General features: G+C 63.5%; 2 protein-coding genes across 2 annotated transcripts; both read left to right on the plus strand.

Moving 5' to 3' along the window:
* The first annotated feature begins 3,522 nt into the window (after positions 1-3,522).
* On the plus strand, positions 3,523-11,321 carry SAPCD2 (suppressor APC domain containing 2). Its single transcript, XM_046022586.1, has 6 exons — positions 3,523-4,153; positions 6,557-6,669; positions 7,129-7,275; positions 7,578-7,685; positions 7,809-7,925; positions 7,997-11,321. Exons 1-6 carry the CDS (start codon positions 3,613-3,615, stop codon positions 8,123-8,125), a joined length of 1,155 nt encoding a protein of 384 aa, XP_045878542.1. The 5' UTR covers positions 3,523-3,612; the 3' UTR covers positions 8,126-11,321.
* A 9,666-nt stretch (positions 11,322-20,987) lies between these two features.
* ENTPD2 (ectonucleoside triphosphate diphosphohydrolase 2) lies at positions 20,988-26,168 on the plus strand. Its single transcript, XM_046022585.1, has 9 exons — positions 20,988-21,140; positions 22,328-22,445; positions 22,958-23,108; positions 23,277-23,436; positions 23,516-23,743; positions 24,232-24,486; positions 24,573-24,692; positions 25,435-25,569; positions 25,654-26,168. Exons 1-9 carry the CDS (start codon positions 21,024-21,026, stop codon positions 25,855-25,857), a joined length of 1,488 nt encoding a protein of 495 aa, XP_045878541.1. The 5' UTR covers positions 20,988-21,023; the 3' UTR covers positions 25,858-26,168.
* Positions 26,169-27,558: the final 1,390 nt, after the last annotated feature.

A 27,558-nucleotide genomic window follows, 5' to 3' on the forward strand; every position in this document is an offset into this window, starting at 1 on the left:
TTGGGGGCTCCCTCCTTCACATCCCTCCTCATTGCCAGGTAACCAGAACGGCTCAGGAGCAGCCCTTCGCCCCGCCACATTATGTTAACTATCAGATTTAAGTATCTTGCTGTTTATTAAAAAATGTATAGATCCACTGATATAAATTTCTTGCTGTTTATAAACGCCCTTGAGAAAAATGGTGAGTAGCTTTGGCCATTTGGGGACAAAGCTTTCTTCTAGAAAATTAGTTTTTTTAAGTCTAAAAGCAATACACGCACAGGGTTAAAACAAATTCAAATGGCACTTTGGGACCCGAAACGAAATGTAACATCTCTCTCAGGCCTGCCGCAGCTAACCCCTGTTCAGGCAACTGTGTCTCCCTGCACGTGGGGTCTGCACAAAGGGACTCCCACAAACCCCCTTCCTGGATTAGGAAATAGAGCTTCCCACAGCACCCAGGGGCCCACTCTAAGTCCTGGTGGGCCCGAAAGAAGTTATCTTCCAAGGATAGCCTTGGGCCTGCCTCTGGACCTTTGCACTTGCTGTTCCTCCTGCCTGGGCTACTCTTTCCCAGAAAGTGACTTCCTGGCTTCCTTCTCCAGGTCTCTACTCATGTGTTGCCTCCTTGGGGAGACCCTCCCAGGTCATGTTGGCTCAGAGAGCACCCTCCCATTCGTCTCTGTTCCTTCCTGCTTTTCTGTGTTCTCCACTGCCCGAGTGCCCCAAGGAAGGGAAACTCCATGACAGCCAGAGGTAATGTGGTTCACTGCTCTGCCGCATCACCTTAGATCAATGCCTAGCACACAGTATGTGCTCAGTAAATGTCTGTGGAATGAATGAACGAGTGTTGGGCCCCACACCTAGCTCCGCGCCTGGGCTACCTCAAGCGTTCAGGGAGTGCTTGCTGAGTGAACCAACGGTCTGCTTCAATAGTTTGGGTAGCCGAAGGGCACAGGTTAGAGGTGGAGCTGCGCGTGGGGGGCAGGGAGCCCAGCAGCAGAGTGGGGGCTAGAGTCCAGGGGCTCTCAGCCCCGCACATGTGCCCTTGAAGGCAGGTGTCATGTGATCTCAAAGCTCATCCTCAGAGTGGCCCCCAAATCTCGCTTCAAGATGCGGTGTGGGGCTGAGATCAGAAGGGATCAGACAGTTGAGGCTGGGTAGCCGGAGGCACCTGAAGGGCCAGAGAAGGAGAGCTGGCCCACCTGGGCAGATGGCAGGGGCTGCCAGTGAGGGAGAGGTCAGTAACAAGCTCCTGGACAGCCTGGCAAAGGCAGGCTTGTGGCCCGGGAATCAACTTCCTTGTGCCCTGGGGCTTCATCCAGAGGGTTCAGGCGAGCCAGGGTCCAGAGGCCAGCACGGGCCCCCAGTTGTTCCTGCAACGTGGGGACCAGAGAACCTGGGACAGGCACAGGGGCTGTGTAAGGCTGGGGACAGAGGGCCCCACCGTCCACCTCCACAGAGCTCCAAGCTGGCGCAGCAAGAACGTAATCACAGCTGGGACTGGCACCTCAAAACCACAAGGGCCCCACTTGGTCTGGGGGTCTGGGAAGCCCCTGGGAGGGACAGCGACAGCAGAGCTAGGAAAGTGTTGGGTCAGGCTGGAAGGTGGGGTGGAAGGAGGAAGTGGTCGGAATGCAGGATGGGAAGTACCCAGGGACCATGCCTTAGTCCCACCCGGACAGTCTTCGCACCTTCCAGCAGTGCCCAGCGGGAAGCCGGTCCGGGAACCCACAGACCCAGGGCCTCCTCCCCCATGGCTCCTGACACTCGGAGAAGGCCGCCTTTTTTCAGCACGGTGGGCTCAGGCTCAGAGGGGCCTGGCCTGGGTTTGCTGCCCCCCTGTCCTGCTCTCTGTAGCAGCAAGGCTTCCTGCTGCTGGCCACTGGTCTCCACACTGCCATGAACCCCCACAGTGCTGTCTGCAGGCCTCCCCATCCCACCTAGGGGCGTTTCCACTGTGACTTCCAGGATGAGGCTTCCCATGTGTGGGCTACCCACCAAGCCTCCACTGTGCGCCAGACCGATTCTAGGCCGCGAGGTGGCCCTGTCCTACTTCCAGAAGGCACCGGGAGGGACACATGGGGAGAGAAGCACCATCACGAGAAGGCAGCCTCATGCTGTGAAGATCAGGACACACCACTTTCAAGGTGTGGGTCAGGCGCCCAAGTGGAGCGTCAAAGGATGCAGAGTGATCAGCCCACAGCAGAGAGGGAAAGGTGTTCCCGGTGGGAGAGCTACCGTGTGCAGGGCCCAGAGGTGAGGGGCGGCTGCGGACCCTGAGCATGGGGCCCGGGGCAGGCTGTGCCAGAAGGAGACTAGGAGGGGAGACGAACGGCAGGACAAACAGCCTGAGTGCTGGCACTTCGTCTAGTCCTGTCACTACGGAGAAGGCAGGGTGGGTCAGGCTCTACGAGGAACCCCGGGCTCCAGCTTTCTAGGTCCTTCCAAAATTCCTTACCACAATGGAGCCCTGACTTGGAGGGCTGTGAAATTAATAAAGGGAAGCTTGTTTAGAACGGAGTCAGGAAGCCCTGATGGGAGGAGCTCTCCGGAACAGAGCACCGGGTCCCGCTGACCTCGCATTCCTGGGCAGGAAGAAATTCAATTTACTACCCTAACAGGAGGAAGTTCTCTTGTTGAAGACATGGCCGGCTCAGCTCCGGCCCCCTCCCAGACTGGCCAGGCAGAAGGACTGGATCCTGGCTGGAAATGAAGCAGGGGCCTCTGGGGACGCAGGGCGGCCTGGCTGGCCTGAAGAGGCGGTGAGAGCCGGAGCCCCTGGAGAAAGTGCCCAGCCAGAGGAAGAGGCTGGAGCAGAGGACTTCGGAAGTGGAGGACAGCTGGTCGCCAGATGGGGATCTGGGGACACAGGAAAAAGTGGCTTTGTCCTGCAGTAGGCAGGAAAGGCCAGGCTATCCCCAGGGACAAGGCGAGGAGGAGCTAGCGGCAGTGTGGACAGAGAGGCCTCTGTGAGGGGAAGCGCCCAGCTGGCGGGAGCCCACAGACCTCTTGGGACTGTCCCGGTAAATGGGCCCCAGGGTCGGGGTGCCTGGGCCAGGAGACCCCGAGTAGGGGGCGAAGAGTCCCCAGGGAAGCCAGACGGGGAAGGCGACTCCCTGGAGGAGATGTGCTTCCCGTCCTTGCCCGCGAGGACGCCGAGACAGGTTTTCCGTAGGCCCCGCCCCTGGGAGAAGGCCGAACCGCGGCGAGAGGGCTGCGGGTGGCAGGGGGAGCAGAAAGGGGTCCGCTGGGGCTCCCTCCCCGACCCGCGAGGCCGAGGGGAGGCCGAGCTGCGGGACCCCCGCTCCCCCCCACCGCCCGCGGGTCCCGGGCCTCGGCGCACCCCGCCCGCAGCCCGCACGGCGGCGGGAGCGCGCGGGGCGGGGCCCTCGGCGGAAAATCAAACCAGGCTGGCGGCCTCTCAGCCAATCCGAGAGCAGACGGGCCTGCTTCGACCAATGGCCGCCGCGAATGCTAATGAGCGCTGACGCCACGAGGAGGGTCCATTCAAAAAGTCGCAGCTATTGTCGCGGCGGGCCGCGCGGGACCGGAGCCGGGGCCGCAGCCGGGGCCGCAGCCGGGGCCGCACTCGGGGCCGCAGCCGGGGCCGCACTCGGGACCGGAGCCGCGATGGCCGCGCCGGGCACCGAGGGGCTGCCGCGCGCCTTCCTGCAGAGCCTGCGCACCCTGTTCGACATCCTGGACGACCGGCGGCGCGGCTGCGTGCACCTGCGCGAGATCGAGTCCCGCTGGCAGGGCGCCGACGCGCACGAGCTGCCCCGCGGCGTGCTGGAGGGCCTGCGCCGGGTGGCCCCGGCCAGCGGCTACCTGACCTTCGAGCGCTTCGTGGCCGGCCTGCGCACCTCGCTGCTGAGCGCCGACGGCGGCCCGCGGGGCCAGGCGCGCGCCCCGGCCCGGGGGGGCTGCCCGGCGCCGCCCGGGGGTCCGCAGCCGCCGCCGCCGCGCCTGATGTTCGCGCCGGCGGACGAGCCGCGGACTGTCCTGGAGAGGAAGCCCCTACCCCTGGGCTCGCGGCCCCCGCCGGCCGGCCCCGGCGGCGCGGCCCGGAGCCTGGAGAAGCTGTGCGGGCCGGCGGAGGCGGCGCCCGGTCCCGCGGAGCCCGAGCGGCCCCAGGGCGCGGCGCTGGAGCGGAGCCCGAGCGCGGACGCTGGTGAGTGCGGGGCGGCCCGCGGCCCCGCCTGGTAGCTGCGCTCCGCCTCCCCACCCCGCCGCCGATCCCCGCGACCTGCGCCTCAGGCCGGAGCCGAGAGGTGCTGCCGGTGCCTCTCGTGCCGCGGGGGGCGGGGGCGGGCCGCTGTGTGAGCCCCAGGGCCGTGAGCGCCCAGAGAAGGGGCCCTCCTGCCTTTCCCGGTGTGCTGCGGGGCCAGGAGGCAGGCCAGCCCCTCCCCGCCAGCGTGGGGAGGCCTCCAGGGCCAAGGGGCTGGGGGGTGACTCCAGACTCCCCCAGGAAGTCGCCCTACCCAGCCCGAGCTGAGCACTGGGGATTCCCACCCCACACCTGGGGACACTAAGGCCCTCAGTCGCCTCTCGGTAACAGTCTAGGCGGAGGAGTTTCCCTCTAGTTCAGAGGAGAGAGGGTCCCCCGGACTGAGAGGGCCCCCTTCCGCCTCTCTTAGGTCCTTAGTTTGGCAGCTCTACCAAGAGGGCTGCGCCCACTGCCTCCCCCACGCAGGCAGGATGGACCCCAGGAAGACCTGGCGGGGTTGCCGGAAGAGTGCCGTGGTGGGTGGGTCTCCAGCCCAATCTTCAGGGCCTGCCTGGCTGACACCAGGAAAAGACCCAAACGCAACAAACCACTCCCTGCCCCTGCCCCCACGGGGGTGGGGGGGTGGGGGGTGGCCAGCGGGGTCCTTGCCTGGCTTTGGTGCAGTGGGCAGGACAGGAGATGGCTGGATGACCCCTGTGGGCCCCTCTAGTGTCTGCTCTGGGAATAGCCTTATGGAGGGGCGGGGTCCCGTCCCCTCAGGGCTATCTGCCTGTTTGCAGCACCCCAACCTCGCACCCCACCACCGCAACTGCCAGCCCTTCCTACGCCTTCACCGCCCACCAGACTCACTGGGCCTCCGCCCCAGCCTTGCCCGTAGTCCCCAGCCCTGGGACTGGCTCCTGGGCTCTGTGGCAAAGCCATCCCCCAACCCGTCGCAGGTTGGGGGCTCTCCCTGCTCCTCCCTGGCCAGCCCCTCTGTCCTCGTGGTCTGGGGAGGCGGGGGGCACTCCTGGGTGCATGGCCGAGCTATCCCCAAGGCTCCACAGACCTGAAAATCAGCATGGGGTTGGGGTTTGGGGGCCTCGGACCTGTGGCCCAGCCTTGCTCTGTCCCGAGGCCCTGGGTGGCCCTAGGTCACCAGCTGCGCCTTTCTGAGGATTTGACACAGGGCTGGGCAGGTGACACGTGCTCACCACGGGGCAGCTTGAGGCTCAGGCCCCCCTTTGGCCCTGTTGCAGCTCAGTGCACCCAGGCCTACCCTGGCCCAGTGGGTACAGGCTGCTGGCTCAGGCCCAGATGGGGACAGGGCTGCGCGCACCTGCTGGTCACCCAACAGAACACCCGGGTGCTGTCATCTGGGAGCTGCCCCCAGACCAAGCCCAGGTGTTCCGCGGCTGTTCCCCGCCCCCCAGCGTCCCTCCGCTGTGTCTTCTCTGCCCGCCGTGTAGCACGGACAGGTTGGGATGTGATCTCTGGGCTTGCTTGCAGCCTGTCCGCTGTGGCTGCCTGGAGGCCGCCCTGTCACCCGGTGCCAACCCGGTGGACGGGTCCGCTTCTTGCATCACCTCCCACTTCCCTTAGCCAGTGCTGGGGCATAACCTGTGAGGCTGAGCCTGGTGGAGGGGCCGAGGCCAGGGGTCCACTCCTCCCCTCTCGTGTGGCCCCGCGTACACTCCCGTCCCCCAGGGAAGCCAGCCGGCCCTGCTGGCTTTTCACCCCAAGCCAACTCCGCGGCAGGAGCCCTAAGCCGTAGGAGCTGCAAGTTATGTCCGAGTGAGGTGTTGGCCCAAGGTCGTGTTTTATCCTTCCTGGAAGGAATTAGGTCTGGGCCACCTGTGCCCTCCCATTTCACCTGCACTGGCTCTTGTCACCCTTAAAGGCCCTGGCAGACAAGGAGAGCCGGGAAGCCCAGGGCCCTGCTCGCTCACCCTATTCCCCGCAGCTTTGAGTCCCTGCAGGGTACACAAGTCCTCTGGGCACGGGGGGCACCCAAACTGGGTGAAGCCCGTGGCCTCCAGGCACTCGTGCTGGGGCACGTCTGTGGGCACACACATCTGTGTTGTGTGTACAAACCTGCAGCCTCAAGGGCCACACGGCCCTCCCAGTATAGGGGTGAGGGGAGTTTGTGGGGAACTGGACCCCACAGAGGCAAGGTGTGCACAGGGCTAGGCTGTGGCCTAGGGATGGGTTGAGATGGGGAGCTCTGTGCAGAGGCCCCGAATTGCCCACGAGCCCAGAGGCATGTCGGCCTGGACACCCCGCTTTGTACTGCCAGGCTTGGGGTGCAGGCATTGGGCCTGACTAGGCAGGCCTAGAAATGAGCCAGGGTCTTGCCTCCCTCCACAGGTGCACTGGCCTGCAGGCCCCGGGAGCTCGGCCTGGGCGATGCCCTTCGGGTCCCCCGTGCCCGAGGGGAGCGTCGGAGGCACACCATCACCAACGGCGTGGACTGTGAGCTGGTGGGTGAGGGCTCTGGGGGATTGTCCTTGTTGCCGGGGATTGGACTTGGCCCCCACTCTTGGTCTCCTGGACCAGCCCTCCTCCTGGGAGGTAGCCGCCAAGCCTGGGTTCCGGGGGGCTGGCGTGGCAGTTGGTCACAAACATGTCTCCCCACGCGGGCTTGAAGCCACCGGAGGGACGGCTCAAGGCCAGATGAAGAAGGCCTTCAGGGAGAAGGGGGCCCGGGTGTGCGGCGGCGTGTGGAGCGGGCACGGCCCCTCCCCAGAACGGCCCCGCTCGCCCAGCTCCCCGGCCATGCGAGCTGCCGAGGGGGGGCGGGGGTGCCCTGCTCCCCGGGGGAAGGTGCGCGGGGGGGGGGGGGGGGGGTGTAGGCGGTGTCCCGTGGGGGGCAGGCGCGGGCAGGTCGGCGCGAGCGTGGCCGGTTCCTCACGAGCACGTGGCCTCCCCGCGCGTGGCAGCTGGAGCAGATGCAGGAGCTGGAGCGGGAGAAGGAGCTGCTGCTGCAGGGCCTGGAGATGATGGCGCGCGGCCGCCACTGGTACCAGCAGCAGCTGCGGCGTGTGCGGGAGCGCCGGCGCCGCCTGGGCCAGAGCAGGGCCCGCGCCGTGAGTGCTGCCCCAGGGCTGCCCCGTCCCCGTCCTGAGACCTGTCGTGAGCACGGGTGGGGCCAGAGACACCCCCAACACACACACACACACACACACACACACACACACACACACACACACACGCTGCGTGTGCCCTGGGGCAGGCGTCCCCCAGCGGCGACACCCGTGGGCTCCCTGTCTGCTCTGAGCTGTCACTCGGGTGGGGGGCTGGAGCGGCCCCTGCGAGGACCCCCCCGGGGCACGGTGGGATCTGTGGCTGGTCCTGCTCGCCGACTTCCCCTCTCCTGCCTCCCTCCCAGGACTTGGGTGCGGAGGGGAGCCCGCTCCCACTGGGCCGGCTGCTGCCCAAGGTACAGGAGGTGGCCCGGTGCCTGGGGGAGCTGCTGGCTGCGGCCTGTGCCGCCCGGGTGAGTGTCCCCTGTGCCGCGCGGCGCCCGTGCCCAGCGCGGTGCCATGCCTCCCCCTTGCCCTGGAGGCTGTGCCCGGGGATGCCAGGCCCGCCTGACCTTCCTGACGGTGCCCTCCCACAGGCTCCGCCCTCATTGTCCTCGGGGCCCCCGTGCCCGGCCCCCGCCTCACCCTCAGCCCCGGGCTGGCAGCAGCAGACCGTGCTCATGCTGAAGGAGCAGAACCGGCTCCTCACCCAGGTGAGTGCGGGGAGGGCTGAGGGTGGGGGCCGGAGGCCTGCGGGACCCTGACCGACCTCCCACCTGCCCAGGAGGTGACCAACAAGAGTGAGCGGATCACGCAGCTGGAGCAGGAGAAATCCGCGCTCATCAAGCAGCTGTTCGAGGCGCGCGCGCTCAGCCAGCAGGACGCGGGGCCCTTGGACTCCACCTTCCTCTAGCTGCCCAGGGGCCCCGACCCGCTCTCGGCCTGCCGTGGTGGTCAGCCCGTGCAGGCCCCTCTCTGAGCCCCGCTGGGCTGAAGACCACCGGACTGGTGTGGACCAGTTTCCGTCCCCTCTCACCGTCTGGGCTCCCCTGCAGCCCGGTGGAGCCAGCGGGTGGGCGGTGCGCCAGAGCTCTCCGCGGCCCCAGACATGGGCTCGCTCCTGGCCTCGGGGGGCCGGCCCGGCTGGGGCTGCCTTGTGCTGACAGCCTGAAGCCGCGGCGGCTGCCATCAGTGGGCCGCGGGGGACACCTCCCGTGTTTGCGGGATCTCAGGCAGCTGGCCCGGCCTCTCTGACCCGGGGTGTCCAGTGGAAGGTGCTGGTCCCACTAGGCTGCACTTCTGGCCGCAGCCAGCAGAGGGTGCCTCGTGCACAACGTCCGGAACTGCCCAGCCGCCCCCCAGGGCCAGCGCTGGTCTCCTGCGAGGTGTATGGCTTCAGGCCCAGCAGGAGATTGGGCCCAGGAGCCCAAGGGCATCTTCCCTCCCTGAGGGGCCGGAGCAGAGGGAAGGGGTATCTGGTCCTGGGGGAGCTCCCGGGGGTGAGCTCTGGCCGAGGCCCGGCCTGCCTGCTCCCCCTCACAGACCCCAGGCCTTAAAACAACTTGGGTTAGCGCTCACGGGCCCGCAGAGCAGCCTGTGACCCATGCTCCGGGCCTTGGGCCCACCAGGCACCCTGGCCAGAGCGGGATCTGGTCTGCAGGGCGGCTGTGGTGCGCCCCTCCCCCAGGGAGCTCTGCCCCACAAGAGACGTGAGCATGGGCCTCCCAGGTGAGCCCCCCAGGTTCCCTGCCAGGGCCTGCCTCACATGACTCAAGGTTCCCAGGCGTAAGGACCTCCCTGTTCCCACCCCTGGCATCAGACTGGGAAACTCAGAGGGCTCAGGAAGAGACAAGGCAGGGCCCTTGTCAGGGACAACTCCCCAACCCTGCACCAGGCCCCCCAGAGGAGAGCCTCCACCCCAGGAGGGGCCTCATGACCTGGGCCACCGTCCCCACAGGAACTCGCCTCCCACACTGAGGGCAGGACGTCACCGTTGGGTTGTGCAGTGGGGGCCCCCAGGTGTGGGGTGAGTATGGAGAGACCCCGTAAGCCCGGGGAGGTTAGGCACGTGGACTCCCACGGCCACGGAGGGCCCTGGCTGCGGAGTGGCTCACGGCTCCTGCCAGCTCCAGCTCTGGGCTCCCCACACCGTGCCCAGGGCTTACAGAGGGTAATTGTCCAGAGGGGGGATTGTACGGAGGGGGGCTTGTCCAGCATGTGAGCTGCCCTCCTCGGAGGGTGGGGTGGGCTCTTCTGGGGCCCCAAGGAGCTTCAGGCCTAGACCCGCACAGGCCCTGTGGGGTCCTGAAAGGTAAGTCAGGGCCCCCAGCACCCTTTGGGACATTCAGGGCCAGGGCCAGTCCCGGAGAAATCCTCCCAGTCGGCAGTCTGAGACCCACCCAGCAGGAGCTCTTGGATTTGCTCTTCCCCCTTCTGTGAGACCGGTCCCTCCACAGCAGCCCACCCTCTCGCTAGGAGTAGGCTCACAGGTTCTCCAAGTGCCACCAGTGACATTTCCAGACCTGAACGCTGGCCCCGCCCCCTGCTCTGACCTTCCTGTGACCCTGTCCCTCGGGGCAGCCCCCAGGCTCAGCCTCCGCCGCCCTTCCCAGGCCGGCCAGGCTCCCACCTCTGGTCTTTGCAGCGGCGTTCCGTCTCTTAGAACACCCCCTCCCCGCCTCAGCCCGCTCCCCGCGACCCAGCCCTCCACGACAGAACCCAGCAACGGGAGGGGGCCGCCTCCGGGGGGCAGCGGTGTCCCCTGCGGCGTCCGCCCCGCCTGGGCTTCTGCGTCCCCTCTGCCGTCCTCATGCCGTCCGCCCCACTGGTCTTCCACTGGGAGGACCTCCACGGAGCCGGCCTCTCCGCCCTCGTCCCCGGTCCTCGGCGGGCGGTCTGAAGCCAGGCTCCTGTGGGCCCGGACACCACAAGGGAAGAAGTCCAAGCGGCCAGGCCGGCGGGTCCCAGACAGCTGTCAGAAGCACAGGCGACGTCCGGGGCCGAGTCGGGGTGGGGGGGGCTGATGCCGTCCCTGGGTACCCCCCGCACACACACCCTCAGTCGTGACAACTAAAACGTCTCCAGGTGTTGCCAAGTGTCCCAAGGGGGCCGGAGGTAGAAACGTCGTCCCTGATTGGGAATCGCTGCCCCGGGGGGTTCATTTGGTCAAGCCCAAGGAAACGAGCGTCTAAGTTAAGAAGCTTGTCCACAGACACCAGGAGCGCACCCGCCCCGAGAGCCAGCAGGAAGAACCGATCCCGTAAATATTTCAGACGTTGGAACTGTCAGAGAATATGCAATAACTTTTATATGTCGAAGGAAATAAAAGAGATTATTGAAAATATAACGAAGGGATCGCCTTCATAGTTTGTTATTCTGTGAAAGGACGAGCTGTGGGTCTGTAAAGATGAACAATAAAGCAGGAAAAAGCAAACAGCCCGGAGAAGTAACATTGACATCGAAATTAAAAACTCAGGTGGACTAAGCCTCCGATGGAAGTTTTCAGCTGGAGACTCTGTGAACCGGGAGAGCTTAGGAAGTGATGGAGAAGGGGCCCAGAGGGTCAAGGGCACTCACCTGCCTGCATTTCCCAGAAGGGGGCAAGGAAGGGGGGGCGCTACGGGACGAAAAGTGTTTTCAGGTTTTCCAGAACTGTCTAAAAACCCCAGTTCTCTGATCCAGAAATCCCAACAAATGCCAGCCAGGCTGGGTAGGAAGAAATGCACCTTTCCTCTCACAAGATCATGAAAAGAATCCGGGGACGAAAGCAGTTGCCAACCGGGGAGCTCATCGGAGGCCAGCGGGAGAGGAAGGCGGTGGCCACGACCCAGAGGAACGCTTTCAAGAATGAAGGCTACAGAAAGGAAAACATTTCCTCCTCCCACACCCCAAAATGAGAGTTTGCCACCCACGGGAATTCACAAAAGGAAATTCTGGAGGAAGGACTTCAGGAAAAAGGCAGAAGTCAAGAAGGAGCCCTAAATAAGGATGAGTCAGCTGCCGCTGCGGGAGGACCTAACTTGAGGCTCCGTGGTGTAAAGCAACGACTGTTTCCTCGCGGGTGCAGAGCCCGGGAGCGGTCACCCTGGGCGGTCCAGCTTGGTTAGTCCTGTGGCCGCAGGCGAGGTGTGTGCGGGGGCCACCGTCAGGAAGGGTCGGCTTCCAACACCGCCTCCTCACAGCGCTGCTGGCCGAGCAGCCAGGTTCCTTTGTCCACAGCCTCACAGCGCTGTGTCCGCTTCCCCTAGCACAGATGACCCAGAAGCAGCCCCTGGGAGAGAGCCACCCGCCTGGGAGGACCTGGGCTCAGGGGTCCCTGAGTCACAAGGCCACCTCTGATGGTCAGAAGCCATCTGCAATCCAGTCCCTTCTCCAGCGGCGTAGGAGGGGAATCGGGCGCCCCCTTTTCAGGGAAGGAGAATCGGGCGATCTGTGGACATACCTTAAAGCCGACCCAAGCGCATCACAGGCGTACGCAGACCCGAACCGCAGGCGCCACCGCAGTGGCTCAGGAGAGAGCTGTGGTCCCGTGACGGTGGCGCATGGGGCGGGGAGACAAGCTGAGGCGTCCTTGGGGCTCGAATTGTTCATAAGGAAAAAGAATCTCACTTTACATTTCATGAAGGACGTGCGTTAGAGTCACTGGGGGAGTCGGGTAGAACGGTGGCCTCCGGCGCACGCCTTCCCGGGAAGGGAGGGGCAGGGGACGGGCTTAAGAAGAGAAAAACACAGTCCGGGGACAGAGGTCCCCTCGCCGTGCAGTCACCACAACATCCGTGAGTGCGCGCAACTCGAGTTTTAAAATTTACATTTAATTAACACAGTGCGTTAACGGTTTCAGAGGCAGAGATCAGTTTCTTCAGCTCCGCAGCTGTGATGGGACCAGCATGTGCCCTCCCGATGCCCAGCCGTTACCCCAGCCCCCCATGACCCCCCAGCAGCGCTGTTTGTTCCCCCCTTTTTTATTTTCTAATTTATTTTTATTTATTTGACACACAGAGATCACAAGTAGGCAGAGACAGAGAGAGGAGGAAGCAGGCTCCCTGCTGAGCAGAGAGCCCGAGGCAGGGCTCGATTCCAGGACCCTGAGACCATGACCTGAGCAGAAGCCAGAGGCTTTGACTCACTGAGCCACCCAGGCACCCCATCCACCCCCCCTTTTTAAAAAAGATTTTATTTATTCATTTATTTGACACATAGAACAAGAAGTGGGAGCGGCAGGGAGAGGGAGAAGCAGGCTCCCCACTGAGCAGGGAGCTCAACATCGGTGGGGCTTGACCCCAGGACCCTGACACCATGACCCAAGCCAAAGGCAGAGGCATAACCCTGACTGAGCCCCCCAGGCGCCCCAGCTTTGTTTCCTATGATTTAGACTCTCTTATGGTTTGTCTGTCTCTCTGATTTCATCGTTTTATTTTTCCCTTCCTTCCCCTATGACCCTGTTTTGTTTCTTAACTTCCACATATGAGTGAAATCCTATGATAATTGTCTTTTTCTGACTGACTTATATCACTCAGCATGATACCCTCTAGTTCCATCCACATCATCGCAAATGGCAAGATTTCATTTCTTTTGATGGCTGCATAGTATTCCATTGTATATATATACCAAATCTTCTTTATCCACTCATCTGTTGATGGACATCTAGGTTCTTTCCATAGTTTGGCTATTATAGACATTGCTGTTGTAAACATTCGGGTACACGTGCCCCTTCGGACCACTACATTTGTATCTTTAGGGTCAATACCCAGTAGTGGGATTGTTGGGTCATTGGAAAGCTCTATTTTCAACATTTTGAGGAACCTCCATGCTGTTTTCCAGAGTGGTTGCACCAGCTTGCATTCCCACCAACAGTGTAGGAGGGTTCCCCTTTCTCCGCATCCTCGCCAGCATCTGTCGTTTCCTGACTTGTTAATTTTAGCCATTCTGACTGGTGTGAGGTGATATCTCATTGTGGTTTTGATTTGTATTTCCCTGATGTCGAGTGATGTGGAGCACTTTTTCATGTGTCTGTTGGCCATCTGGATGTCTTCTTTGCAGAAATGTCGGTTCATGTCCTCTGCCCATTTCTTGATTGGATTGTTTGTTCTTTGGGTGTTGAATTTGCTAAGTTCCTTATAGATTTTGGACACTAGCCCCTTATCTGTTATGTCGTTTGCAAATATCTTCTCCTATTCTGTCAGTTGTCTTATGTTTTGTTGACTGTTTCCTTTGCTGTGCAAAAGCTTTTGATCTGATGAAGTCCCAATAGTTCATTTTTGCCCTTGCTTCCCTTGCCTTGGGCCATGTTTCTAGGAAGAAGTTGCTGCGGCTGAGGTTGAAGAGGTTGCTGCCTCTGTTCTCTGCAAGGATTTTATTTTTTTAAAGATTTATTTATTTGACAGACAGAGATCACAAGTAGGCAGAGAAAGAGAGAGAGATGAGGAAGCAGGCTCCCTGCTGAGCAGAGAGCCTGATGCGGGTCTTGATCCCAGGACCCTGTGATCATGACCTGAGCTGAAGGCAGAGGTTTTAACCCACTGAGACACCCAGGCACCCCCTCCTCAAGGATTTTGATGGATTCCTTTCTCACATTGAGGTCCTTCATCCATTTTTGAGTCTATTTTCATGTGTGGTGTAAGGAAATGGTCCAGTTTCATTTTTCTGCATGTGGCTGTCCAATTTTCCCAACACCATTTATTGAAGAGGCTGTCTTTGTTCCACTGGACATTCTCTCCTGCTTTGTCGAAGATTAGTTGACCGTGGAGTTGAGGGTCCATTTCTGGGCTCTCTATTCTGTTCCACTGATCTGTGTGTCTGTTTTTGTGCCAGTACCATGCTGTCTTGATGACGACAGCTTTGTAATAGAGCTTGAAGTCCGGAATTGTGATGCCACCAACTTTGGCTTTCTTTTTCAATATCCCCTTGGCTATTTGGGGTCTTTTCTGGTTCCATATAAATTTTAGGATTATTTATTCCAGTTCTGTGAAAAAAGTTGATGGTATTTTGACAAGGATGGCATTGAATGCATAGCTTGCTCTAGGTAACATAGACATTTTCACAATATTTATTATTCCAATCCATGAACTTGTTATGTTTTTCCATTTCTTTGTCTTCTCAATTTTTTCATGACTGTGCTGTAGTTTTCTGAGTACAGATCCTTTCCCTCTTTGGTTAGGTTTATTCCTAGGTATCTTATGGTTTTTGGTGCAATTGTAAATGGGATCAACTCCTTAATTTCTTTCTTCTGTCTCATTGTTAGTGTATAGAAATGCAACTGATTTCTGTGCATTGATTTTTTAAAAAGATTTTATTTATTTATCTGACACAGAGAGAATGAGATCACAAGTAAGCAGAGAGACAGGGAGAGAGAGAGGAGGGAGCAGGCTCCCTGCTGAGCAGAGAGCCCGATGCGGGGCTCCATCCCAGGACCCTGAGATCATGACCTGAGCCAAAGGCAGAGGCTTTAACCCACTGAGCCACCCAGGCACCCCGTACATTGATTTTTTTAAAAAGATGTTCTGTATTTGAGAGAGGGAGAGTGAAAGTGAGAGAGGGAGCACCAGATGGGGGAGGGTCAGAGGGAGAAGCAGCCTCCCCGCTGAGCAGGGAGCCTGATGCAGGACTCAATCCCAGGACCCTGGGATCATGATGGCAGCCAAAGGCAGTCGCTTAATGAGTGAGCCTCCCAGATGGCCCTGTGCATTGATTTTATATCCTGCCACTTTGCTGAAATCCTGTATGAGTTACAGCAATTTGTGGATTGCGTTTTTGGGTTTTCCACAGAGAGTATCATGTCCCCTGCGAAGACTGAGATCAACTAGTTTAATTGTCAGATTGGAGTTTTAGAAATTCAGGTAGCTGTTTTGTTGTTGTTGTTTTTAAGATTTTATTTATTTATTTGACAGAGAGATGACAAGTAGGCAGAGAGGCAGGCAGAGAGAGAGGGGGTGAAGCAGGCTCGCTGCCGAGCAGAGAGCCCGATGCGGGGCTCGATCCCACAACCCCGGGATCATGACCTGAGCCGAAGGCAGAGGCTTTAACCCACTGAGCCACCCAGGCGCTCCCAGGTAGCTGTTTTGATGCCTAAATATGGCATCAAAAACAAAAACAGGAAAAGCTGAAGCAGTTGTATTAATATAAAACTAAAGGGACGCCTGGGTGGCTCAGTGGGTTAAGTCTCTGCCTTCGGCTCAGGTCATGATCTCTGGGTCCTGGGATCCAGCCCCATGTCAGGGTCTGCTCAGCAGGAAGCCTGCTTCCCCCTCCCTCTTTGCCTGCCTCTCTGCCTGCTTGTGATCTCTCTCTCTCTGTCAAAAAAAAAAAAAAAAAAAAAAAATCTAAAAAAAACCCCAAACACCTGAAGAGATTATGCAACAACAGACATTACTAGCGACAAAGAGCGGAAGCCCCAGTAATAAACAGTCCGCATCACCTGGGAGGAGGACAACCCTGACCCTGTAATCACCCCCATAAGAGCCTCAAAACATAGGAGCTACAACAGACGCAGACATGCCCCGGAGGAAGATATACAGATGACGCGTACCTGAAAAGCTGTCCCATGGGACCAGCCCTCAGGAAAATGGGACACGTGAACTATTGGACCCCAAACAGAGCTCCCGAAGTAAAAACCCGCTGACAGGTGGAGAGACGGAACTGCTTGGACATTTTGGGGGGGGGTGTCAAAATATAGAGCTACCCCGGAAAAGAGTTTGGTAGTTCCTTCTGAAACTAAAGTTAGGTCACGCTTTGCGATGGTCAGTTAATTTTGTGTGTCAGCCTGGCTGGGGTTCGGGTCCCAGGCACTCGACCGAAGCCCCATCCGATGTCACTGTGAAGGTACGAGTCAGTAGGACTCCCATTCCCATCCCGAGACTTGGAGGGAAGCAGATCGCCCTCCAGAATGGGGTGGGCCCCACCCAATCAGTGTAAGGCCTCAGGAGACAAGGGTAACGCCCCCAAAGAGGGAGGAATTCTACGCACAGACGCCGTTTGGACTCAAGCCTGCAACACGACCCCCGCCCGACCCCACGGAGTCTGCAAGCTGCTGACCTGCCCCGCGGACGGCAGACTTGCCCACTCCCACCAGGGCATGAGTCCGCTCCCCCAGATCCGAGTCTCGCTCGCCAGAGACGCAGGGAGCCCGCCTGGAGTGCTCTAGCCACAGCACAAGCCTGCACTTGCGTCGGCGGGCACGGTCCCGGGAGAAGACGCGGGCGTGCCGGGACACGTGCAGACAGAGCAGCGCTCCGGCCGGCCGCGCTCCCGACGTGCCAGGACGACGGAGGGACACTGGCGCCCCCCATCACAGTCGTGAACGGCAACGCGACGCCGGGCCCGAGTGTGCTTCTGGCAAGTTCTGCCGATTAGTCAAGGAAGAGGAAATCCAAAAGGTGCGGACGCTTCTCTGGAGGAAACGTTAATGCTGCTGGTCTGACCTTGAAATCCGGCGGAGAGCTGCTTCGCAGGAAGGGGGAACGCAGTGTCGGCCGCCCCAGCAACGCCGTGAGCCTCGGCCCTCGGTTACTCGGCGGGGCAAGCCACAGGTGTGTCCCACAGAGAGGAGAGGGACGCTGCTTTAGGAGGGGGAGGGGGGCGTGCGAGGGGATCCCGAAGCCGGGTGCGCCGGAGCAAAGCAGGGGTTCCGGGAGATGACGGCCGGCGAGCTGCCGGGGCCACTTTCTCCAGGAGAGGCAGTGCCCGGCCGTCCCGGGGGCCCCGGTGGGCTCTGCGGGCTCCGTGACCGCGCTTCTTCCCAGGGGCACAGCTCCCCCTTCTGGCCTCGGGTCGCCACTCTGGCGGGGTTTCTCTTCACGGAGTGTAGACCCAAGTCATGGGTCTTGTGATCCCGACACGGGCTCTAAAAATTTCCGTGGAAGAGCCCGGAGCGCCGGGAGGGGAAGCGGGGAGCGGGGACGGGGCTGCGCTCCCAGAAGGGGAGACACACCCGCGCTGTCGGGCCGGGGCGGGGGCAGGTGCCAGGGCCGGTGCCGGAGCTGGAGGAGGACCTGCACGGTGGCCAGCGGGGACCGTCCCCGCACACCAGGCCCGAGAGGCTGACCCGTGGGCCCCAGGGCCGGAACAGCCGGTTCTCTGCGCAGGAGAACGCAGGTTGGAGCCCTTCCCCGGCGTCCCACACACAAACCACCTCCAGGTGGGCCAAAGGCTGGCCCTGAGCAAAACAGGAAAAGCTGGAGAGCGAGACGGAGAGTAGCCCGCGGCCCGCGGCCCCCACGATCCCACAGGGAGGAAAACGACCCGTTCGGACGAATTCAGAACGTCTGGGTCCTCGCAGCTGGAGGACGGCCGTACGGCCGTACAGAGACAAACAACCTCTAGAAACTGGGCTGAGAATTTAGCAGACGCTTGGCAGGAGACAGGAAGGACGCGCCACGCCGTCTCTTCAGGAGCGGGAAACGCGGTGAAGATCTCGGACCTCGTCTTCCCGGCGTCCCGGAAACCTCCACGCGGCGCGATCCCCAGCACACGCCGCGATGCAGAGAAACGGACCCGGGGCCGGACGGCACCCTCGTCCGAAGACAAGAGAGGATTTGCTCGGAGCCGAACACGCGGCCCCCGGCCGCTCCCGGGACGTCCTCAGACCCTCGCCTGCCGGCGCCAGCGCCGCGGCCGAGACGTAGCAGAAACAGGCCGAAGCTGCGGGGAGCGCACGGTGTGGCGGCTTCCGTACAGTCACTGCGACACCAACACTGTGGCCGCCACCTGAGCCGTCGCCGCGGGTGAGTCCCAGGAGTCGTGGGACAAAAGCTCATTACCGAACCCAAGGTCCCGCGCACAGTCGGGTCCCAAGACCAGGAAAAGTGACAAGACACGTCACTTAGAAATGCACAGACGGGGGGGGGGCACTAAAGAGAAGAGAGGAGCAGACACAAAATACAGGGCAGCGGCCGCTCTGGCTGGGACCCCCAGGTGGCGACAGTCGGGTGCCTGCGCCTGTCCCCTTCCACGGGGCACACGCGCCCCACCGCTGTCCAGTGAGTCTGCTGTCTCTGACGGGGCAGCACAGGCTTTTCCCCCTCCCGGGGAGCCTGGACAAGTCTGTGCTCCTCAGGACGGGTGGGGGGGGCTCCCCGCACCCCTGCCATTCCTCAGGGTACGTGCATACAGCCTCTGGTCGCGGGGGGGCTTAGGGAGTGTTTGCTGAATGACTGATGAGCCCACGATGACGAAAGGCAACAGGATGTTGTGGACAGGAGCGAAGGGAAATCTCACTACAGTGCACCCTGGATGCCAGAAGCGGACGCTGGAGGGGCAGCCAGGCCACGCGGCGTCCATGGCGGGGAGAACCGTCAGCCCCAGGCCCCACTGGGGAAAGATGTGCTCTGTCTCCCCCACAAGAAACCGACGCCTGGCCCTCGCCCCCGGCCCTCACCCCCCGGAGTGCTTGCTTCCCTCCGGTGGTCTTGGGTTCAGAACGACCTCTCCCACTCCTTCCTTCTCCGTAAATAGCGTTCCTTCCTCTCTTTGTGGGACGGGCCTGCCTTCGGCTGCTGCTTGCAAAGGCTGAATTGCAGTTCTCGGCTATTCCCAAATAAATCCGTTTTCGCTAGAAAATAGGCTGACTTTTCAGGTTCACGGAGCAAGGGGTCTTTAGCCGTATATGCTTCTGCACAGACACCAGGACGGAGGCGGGCGGAGCCGAGATGCCAGCGGCCTCCGCAAAGGTCCCCCTGGGAGGACCGGCTCCTCTGAGGACCCTCTCCCCGCACCTCCCTGCAACCGCATGCCTCTGCCGGGACCCAGGCCACGTGTGGCCCATCTGGAGCTCTCCCCCGGGTTCCCGGAGGCCCCTCCCATGCAGAACCCCCGCTGCCTGCCCCCCGCCCCCCTTCCACTCTGGAACGAAGGGCATCTCTGCACCAAGGAAGGATGTGGCCGCCAGGGTTCGGTCTCAGAGAGAATGCGCTCCCAGGTTTCGTCCTGGCTGTTCCCACTCCCGGCCTGCCCTCTCTTCTGGGACTCGTCTGGGCCCTCTGCCACGAGCCCTGTGGCGTCCAGGCCTCCACTACCCTGGCCCCATCCTCTCATGGCTGGTGGGTCTCATGGCCGGTGGGACCAACCAGAACATCAGGGAGCCCTGCTTGGGCTTTGGCTTTGTGGGGTGAGGTGTGGGGCTGGGAGCCAGCACTTGGGGGGCAGGCCTGCAGGCTGCCTGCCCTTGCTTGCCCCGGGCTCCCTGTGGGCCGCCTTTGTCTCTTTTCAATCTAATCTGCAGGCCTCTCCCCCTTCTGTGCCTTCCCCTCAGAAGAAAGGCCTAGAAGGGGGGGGGGGCTGGCAGGAACCGGCCTGGAGCCCTGCACTGGCCACACCCGGACACTCCACTGGAGCCCAGCCAGATGGGCTGTGAGGAGGCTGAGCCATCTCCGGGACTCCCACCCCTTCTGTTGTTGGGGTGCAGAGCTGAAAGAAAGGCTGTTCAGTAGGCCTGTGACACCAGGCCCTTAGCCTGGCAGCCACCCAGCCCCATCGTCCCAGCCGGCTCCAGCCGATGCTGCCTAGACCCTGCCCCTGTCAAAGGCCACCCTCTGGCCCCCCACCGCCCCACCTCCAGGCACTGGCACTCCCGAGTGGTCTTGCCACATGGCTCCCTGCTGTTTCATGGCTGGAATTCCTATTTTGCCCAGGGCGCGACGTGGGGGTGGCCCCTGGCCAGGGAAAGGGGTGATGCCTGGCCAGGCTGGCACACAGGGTGTGTGGGGAGTGGAAGCCTAGAGGCCAGACATTTCACTGAGGGCAGAGCTGAGGTCTGGGGCTGGCTGATCACTTGCCCCCTGCAACCACCCCCCCGCCAGCTGGGGACCTGTGAGTGGACGACCAGGTCCAGATCTCCCTTATCTCCTCATCCTGCTCCCCTCCCCTCCTGCCTCCCCAGCCCAGGCTTCTGGGCACCCTCCTCCCCAGGCATAGGGGGCATCAGGGATGGGCCAGACCCTGAGCCAGGAGGGAGGGCCTGGGTTTTCCTCTCTCAGCTTGGTGTGTCTGTGACCATCCTGCCCCTTTGTCTATCTGTGCCCTCCCCTATCACCTTGGGACCAGGGCTGGGTGAGGCAGGGCTGGCTCCGTGCTATTTGGCTGCTCAGCTTTGAGCCCCCCCATCTCCCACCCCCGCACCTTGAAGGGCCTGCAGGCGCTGGGGGCCTCCTGGTGTCCACAGGGTCCGAGGCTCCTACAATGCGGCTTCCCGCCATGCGGCTCTGGGCTGAGTCAGCACCAGCGACCCAGGCCCTTCTCTGCTCTGAGGGTGGGGCAGGGACCCTGTCGGGGACCCATGTGCTTCCTGTTGCTTGCGGGGGGGGGGGGGGGGGGCTCCTTCTTTCAGGACTGGGCCAGGGAAGAGCTGGCCACTCCGGCTGCCTGACCCTCGGAACAAGGCCGCCTGGGAGGGGCCCACCCTTCCGTGCCAGGCCTTCGGGCCACGAGCCCACAGACTCCCCCGAGAGGGCTGGGAGCGCTCTCGATCCCGCCGGGGCGGGGGGCACTCGGCGGGGGCCCACAGGCAGACCCTGGTAGCCGGTCCCAGGGGTCGGGAGACCCGCGGAGGGGACGAGTCTCTGGGACCCGGCAGCCCGGAGGGAGGAGGTGGGCGCGGGGCCGCGCGGCGCGGGTGATTCAGCCGCAACTTCTCCCACCTGCGCCCGCGGGCCGGGGCGGGCCGGGGCGGGCCGGGGCGGGCGGCCAGCGGGGGGCGGGCCCGTGGGCGTGTCCAGCCGCCGCCCCGCCCGTTCGCGCCCCGCCCGGGGCCCCTACCCGCCGGCCCCGGCCCCGCTCCCCGCCGCCCCCGCACGACGCCGCGTCCGCCCGCGCGTCCGCCCATGGCCGGGAAGGCGCTGTCGCTGCTGCCGCCGCTGCTGCTGGCCGCGGCGGGGCTGGCCGGGCTCCTGCTGCTGTGCGTCCCCACCCGCGACGTCCGGGAGCCGCCGGCCCTCAAGGTGCGCGCGGGCGGCGCCGTCTGCGGACCCGCGGACCCCGCGGCGGGCTGGGAGCCGAACCGGGCCGCTGCGCCCTCCTGGCAGCCCGGGACCCCCCACCGCCCACCCGCGCTCCCGGCCCGGCGGGGCGGAGTCCCGGAAACTCCCCGGCTCGCCGCGACCTCCCGGAGCCTGTCGTGGGTGCGGCGCAGGAGCTGTCCCTCCGCTCCCCCAGATGCGGGCCCTGGACGCCGCAGGCTGCGGCTGGACCCCTGGCCCCCAGCCCCCTGTGGCCCCGGGGACGCATCTGGTCCAGGTTCAGCCGCAGGTGCTGGGGCCTGAGGACCCCTCCGCACCTACCGGGAGGCCCTGACAGTGAGGGGGCAGCCCTTGGGCGCCTAGCGGGGGAGGCTGGGCTGGTCCTAAAGGAGTTGGGGCCGATGAGGCCAGATCTGCCTCCAGGAGCCTCGCCAGCGCCCTTGACCCTTCCTTTATTGGACTTGTGGAACGGGGACGGGTGTGGGCAAGTGGGCGCTTCAAGCCCTAGGGGGCCCACGATGGGAGGCCGCAGGAGGGGGCCAAGGGCAGAGACGAGGTGGGGCTGGGGTAGTCTGACCAGGGTGAGCTGCTGCTGCTCTCCCCAGGCTGGGGAAGAGGACGGCAATGGCCCCTTTCTGGACTCAAGACGGCATGTTCTCCAGCGGGCTTCTCACTGGAGGAATCCTGGCCCTGGGAGTTGCAAGGAAGGCCCCTGCAGCCCCTCTCAGCTGGGCAGGACCCAGCTGTCGTGGGGGCTGGCTTTGAGGCTCAGGGAGGGGTGTCTTCAGGCAGGCTTCCAGATCCTGAGGTTGGGCTGAGGTCAGAGAGGCGGGGACAGAGGAGAGGAAGAGTGAGTGGAGGGAGTTCCTGCCGCTGGGTTTCTCTTTTGGAACCTGGGGACCTCACGTCCCCAGGGCAAGTTTCCAGGGGTGGTCCCAGGACAGAGCTCCTGAGCTCTCCTCGCCAGAAAGGTTTCTGCAGTCAGAAGAGGACAGGCTCCAGGCCGTCCACCCCTGCCTGCCCCATTCTCTCCCCAGCCAAGCTGTGTCTCTGCGGCTGTCCCTGCCACGGTAGCCCTGCCACGGGGTGGGCTCAGGTAGAGAGCTGGGGGGCCAAAGGGCGTGGCCTCAGGCCCCCCCGGCTGACCCCACCCTCACCCCCACTCCCAGTACGGCATCGTCCTGGACGCTGGCTCTTCCCACACATCCATGTTTATCTACAAGTGGCCCGCGGACAAAGAGAATGACACAGGCATCGTGGGCCAGCACAGCTCCTGTGACGTGCGTGGTAAGGTCCCCTGAGCCTGAGGCACCCCTAGTCTGGACACCCACTCATTCTAGGGCCTCAGGGGCCCTCTCTGGCCTTAGCCTCCAAATCTCCATGCCTCCTCTGCTTGATGCGGCTCGGGCCTGCTCCAGGAAGGAGCTGCAGAACCCTCGCAGAGGGAAAGGCGAGGGGCGGTTCAGAGGAGAAAAGTAAGCCCCAGGCGGTGGGTGGGAGGTTGGGCCTTCCCGGCCCAAGACCGGCACACCCAGGCAGGCCCCCGACGAGGGCAGGCCAGACTGACAATGCCTCGTGCTTTATCCTGGCACCTGTGTGCACACCCATGGGCAGGCGGCAGCCTGGGAGACCGGGTGGCCCCCGGGAAGGTGGGCCCCTCTGTCTCTGAGGGCAGGAGCTGGGAAGGTGTGTCTAAGCCGCCACCCGGTTTGGGAGCCCAAGGTCCCCAATCCCGCCAGCCCATGGCTCACTTAGGGGCTATCCGTCAGGCTTGGGTCCATTTCCTTGTCTCCCTCTAGGAGGGGGGATCTCCAGCTACGCGGATAACCCTTCCAGGGCGGGCCGGAGTCTCGTTGAGTGCTTGGACCAGGCACTTCGGCAGGTGCCTGAGGAGAGACATGGGGGCACGCCCCTCTACCTGGGGGCCACAGCAGGCATGCGCCTGCTCAAGTGAGTGTGCCCCGCCCTGACCTTCCCATCTCCACAAGAGGCTTAGCACAGGTGTGCCCCTGCACACCACCCTGGTGCCCACCCTCCGCGCCCTGGACACAGTGCCTGCAGCAGCAGGATCTCCGCTACCCGCGGAGGCTGTCCCCCAGAGTCCTCCCTGTGTTACAGCATGACCAGTCCAGAGGCCTCGGCCAATGTGCTTGCGGCTGTGACCCAGACGCTGACCCAGTATCCCTTTGATTTCCGTGGTGCCCACATCCTCTCGGGCCAGGACGAGGGGGTGTTTGGTTGGGTGACCGCCAACTACCTGCTGGAGAACTTCATCAAGGTGGGCCTGATGGGGGCCCAGTGAGCCGGGGGGGTGTGGGGCCCGCCTGCTGGCTGACCCCAACCTCCGCTTCCTACAGTATGGCTGGGTGGGCCGGTGGTTCCGGCCGAGGAAGGGAACGCTGGGGGCCATGGACCTGGGGGGCGCCTCCACTCAGATCACCTTCGAGACGGCCAGCCCAGTGGAGGATCCAGCCAGCGAGGTCCAGCTCTGGTTCTACGGCCAGCCGTACCGCGTCTACACGCACAGCTTCCTCTGCTATGGCCGGGACCAGGTTCTCTTGAGGCTGCTGGCCGGCGCCCTGCAGGTGCCCCATGACCCCCCCGCCCGCCTGCACCACTGTGCCCTCCTGGAAGGAGGGGGTGAGAAGAGGGGGGAGCCAGGGGTCCAGAGCAGAGCCTGGACCGAGGGGCCTGCTCTAGGCAGCAGAAGCCCAAGCCGAGCTTTCCCCAGCAGGACAGAGGCAGAGGCGTCTCCCAGGCACAAATGCCAAGCGGTGGGGGTGGGGTTGGACGTTGCCTGCCTGGGGAGGAAGGAGGGCCAGGGCTGGGTCTCCAAAGGCCTGGCCGGGGGTCGGGGGGCGAGTGCCTGGCCGGGGTCGGGGGGCGAGCTGTCCAGCGGACATGGGGAGTCACGGAGTGCGCCTGAGCACAGAAGCAATGTTGCCCACGTGGGACTTACAGGAGACTCACCAGGCAGGTCCTCCGGGGAGGCTCAGCAAAGACCCCGGGCTGAGGGCGGCAGGCAGAGCCTGGCGAAGGGGTGATGCCCGCCGCACCCTTGCATTCCCCCCAGACCCACGGCTTCCACCCTTGCTGGCCAAGGGGCTACTCCACCCAAGTGCTGCTTCGGGACGTGTACGAGTCTCCGTGCACGGCTGCCCGGCGGCCCCAGGCCTTCAACGGCAGCGCCAAGGTCAGCCTGTCTGGGACCAGCGACCCTGCCCTCTGCCGCAGCCTCGTCGCGGGTCTCTTCAATTTCTCCTCCTGCCGCTTCTCCCGATGCTCCTTCAACGGCGTCTTCCAGCCGCCTGTGGCCGGGCACTTCATCGTGAGTGCAGGGGAAGGGCGTGGGGGCTGGTGCTCTGTAGCACGTGGGGCCTGTTCTCAGGGTGACTGTGCCCCCCCCCCTTGCAGGCCTTCTCTGCCTTCTTCTACACCATGGACTTCCTGAGGACAGTGATGCGGCTCCCTGTGGCCACCATGCAGCAGCTGGAGGCCGCGGTGGTCACGGTGTGCAGCCAGACGTGGAGCGAGGTGAACCTCCTTCCCGCTCCTCCGGGGCTAGGCAAGAGGGCCCGGCCAACCAGCAGCGGGCCTCCCTGACCCAGATCTGGAGGACAGAGGGAAGGCCCTGCAGTGGCAGGGCCCAGGCAGTGAAGTGGGCTGGGGACCGGCTGTAGCAGGCAGGACCGCCAGAGCTCAGGGGTAGGGGAGCCAGGCTCTGAAGACGACTTCCAGGTTTCTGACTTCTGCCGCTGGTCAGGTGCCTGCCGAGTGAAGGAAGTGGTGTTTCCATGGGCGGACCACGGGGTGCCTGCCAAACCCCGGGGGAAACAGCGTCTTGGGGCTCTGGAGGTGACGGAGGCCCCATCCCGTCTTCTCTGTATCTAGCCTGGGGGCTGGGGAAGTGGGGGGAGGAAAAGCCTCGCCCAGGGTCCACGCGGAAGGCCTGCTGCTTCTCCTGGGCCCCTGACCTCGCACTAAGGTGGCTGCCAGCCTGCTGCTCCTGGGGTGGCTGTCCCTGCTGTCCCCTCGAGGTCCCCCTCCAAATCAGGGGCAGCCCGCTGTCATCCAAAAGTCATACTGTTTGGTCCTGGAGGAAACCGTCCCGCCAGGGGGTGGAGGCCCCTTTGGCCGCTGAGGCGTCTCTGGCCCCTCCTTGCCCACGGGTGTGTGCTGGGGTCGGCAGGGACAGCACGCCGCCGCTGGCCGCCCCTCCTCGTGGGCCAAGACCTCCAGCTGGCCACTGACCCAACCGTACCCCCGTGCGTCCCAGCTGCAGGCCCGAGCCCTGGGACAGCCAGCGCACCTGCCCCACTACTGCGCCGGGGCCATGTTCGTGCAGCAGCTGCTGAGCCGCGGCTACGGCTTCCACGAGCGCGCCTTCGGAGGGGTGACCTTCCAGAAGAAGGTGGGAGCCGGTGGTCCCGGGTCGCGGAGGGGCAGCCCCCACCCCGGACCACGTGGAGGCTGAGGCCATGCCCCTCGCCCGCAGGCTGGGGACACCGCGGTGGGCTGGGCGCTCGGCTACATGCTGAACCTGACCAACCTGATCCCCGCCGAGCCGCCGGCGCTGCGCAAGGGCACAGACTTCGGCGCCTGGGTGGTCCTGGTCCTGCTCTCGGCAGTCCTGCTTCTGGCCGCCAGCGTCCTGCTGCTGTGCCGGGCGCGGGCGGCCAAGGCGTCCAGCGCCATCTAGGGGCGGGCTGGGGGCAGCGGCCCTCCCGGACCCCAGCCCCGCCCCCCACCCCCTCCTACCCCCAGCGCTGCCCAGACCCAGACGGGGTACGCTGGCGCGCTCGCCCACAGGGAATGGGGTCCAGACTCTGCCTGCCCACTCCAGTACCCTCCAGCCTGCGCGGTCCCCAGGGCCTCCTCTTCCTGGGGGTGGGGGGATTCAGACACCCCGCAGCCCTCAGCTGGTGACCCCGGGGCTGGGTGTGTAGGGAGTGGCGTTAGGGCGCTCGGAGCACCCCCCCAAGTCTGGCTCTGTATGAGGGAGAGGGTCAGAGCCCGCCGGCTGGGAATGCAGCACCTACTTGTGAAAATGTTGTAATAAAAACTTCTTTCCAGAGCCCTGGAGAGGATGTCCGTAGGGTGGGGCCTCCTTGCCACTGCCCGCTCTCTTCCCCACAGCTGTGCTGGCCACAAAGACCCACTGCTAGTCCCAAGGGTGGCCCCAGGCTCCTTCTGCTTCCTTCCTTCTCGGGTGCAGGCACAGAGCCCTGATGACCCTGCTCCCCGGCTCTGCAACTGCGCCCGGAGCAGCCAGGGGCCACCCGCCAAGAGAAAGTCCCCGAGTCCCTTGGGTCTCATCCGGCCAGCAAGGCCCCCGCAGCTCCTCCAGGTCTGTGAGGACGGGCCCTGGCCTGGGACTGGCTTGGGCTGAGGGTGGGGAGGTGGAAGCCGTGGGAGGGGGTGGGACTGGCCGGTCTGTGCTGGAGGGGCCGGGGCTGGGCCCTCCACCAGAAGTGGTGCAGGGGCGAGTTGAGATGAGGTCCCGGAGGAAGGCAGGGCTCCATCGCTCAGACGGAAGCACGTTGGGAGGCTGGCTGCGGCCCAGGTGCCGTGGTGCTGGGACACACATCCCCTCCTGCCCGGTGCCCTCTTCCGCATCCAGGGGAGGAACCAGCCCCCCCCCCCCCCCCCCGCGTTGCTCCTGCACTGGATTGTCCTGGGTGGGGAGGCTTTGGGCTGCTCTCCTGCCCCCCAGCCTTTCCAGAAACTGAGCACAGACACTGCTTCTGCCTGGTCAGTGGCCTGGGGGGAGAACGGCGGTGCTTGTCCTCGCACACCCGCGGTTCTGCAGGGTTTCGGGGTGTCGAACCGTTCAGAACCTGGAGGCAGCCAGCCCTCTCTTTGGAGTTCTGAGGCACAAAGGGCTGAGGGGAAGCGTGGGGGGGGGGCTCGCCCCCTCCTCTCAGTGCAGTGAGTCAGAGGGTGGGCGTCCTCTCTGGGGGCAGCAGGTGCCGTGTGAGCGGCTCTTTGTCGCAAGGCCTCAGGGAGCTGAAGGCTGTCCCCCAGGGACCGTGGACAGCTCCCAGCTGTCCCTCATCAGCCGCTTCAGGTCCCTCTTGCCCCCTGGTGGCCTCACTGAGACCAGCCGCCCCATTCCAAGCACAGCGGTCACCAGCACCGGCCCGGTTCTGGGCGTGCGTTTGCTTTCATCATGCGTCTCCGAGGGCCCAGGTGCGTCTTTGCACGCACCTCTCTATCTGCGTGCGCCTGGCGTCCCGGTGTTCCCGGGGCTCGGGCCTCCAGGCGCCAGGCGGGTCCCCGTGCTCCAGCCGGGCGGAGGCTGGGGGTTGGGCGGGAACTGGAGACAGAGGGGGACCCGCGGGAAATGTATCCTGGGGAAGCCCCCCCCAGGCCCACCGCGTATGCAGAGGACAGAGAAGGT

The sequence above is a fragment of the Meles meles genome, chromosome 11 (genome assembly GCF_922984935.1).
Source record: "Meles meles chromosome 11, mMelMel3.1 paternal haplotype, whole genome shotgun sequence".
NCBI classification, from domain to species: Eukaryota; Metazoa; Chordata; class Mammalia; order Carnivora; family Mustelidae; genus Meles; species Meles meles.

Bases quoted from the DNA above. Each gene is read 5' to 3' on its own strand.
- ENTPD2 (XM_046022585.1), top strand. From the start codon at position 21,024: ATGGCCGGGAAGGCGCTGTCGCTGCTGCCGCCGCTGCTGCTGGCCGCG. The intron at 22,446-22,957 runs GTAAGGTCCCCT...GTCTCCCTCTAG, and splicing joins CAGCTCCTGTGACGTGCGTG to GAGGGGGGATCTCCAGCTAC. The intron at 24,487-24,572 runs GTGAGTGCAGGG...CCCCCCTTGCAG, and splicing joins CTGTGGCCGGGCACTTCATC to GCCTTCTCTGCCTTCTTCTA.
- SAPCD2 (XM_046022586.1), top strand. From the start codon at position 3,613: ATGGCCGCGCCGGGCACCGAGGGGCTGCCGCGCGCCTTCCTGCAGAGC. The intron at 4,154-6,556 runs GTGAGTGCGGGG...CTCCCTCCACAG, and splicing joins GAGCCCGAGCGCGGACGCTG to GTGCACTGGCCTGCAGGCCC. The intron at 7,926-7,996 runs GTGAGTGCGGGG...CCACCTGCCCAG, and splicing joins AGAACCGGCTCCTCACCCAG to GAGGTGACCAACAAGAGTGA.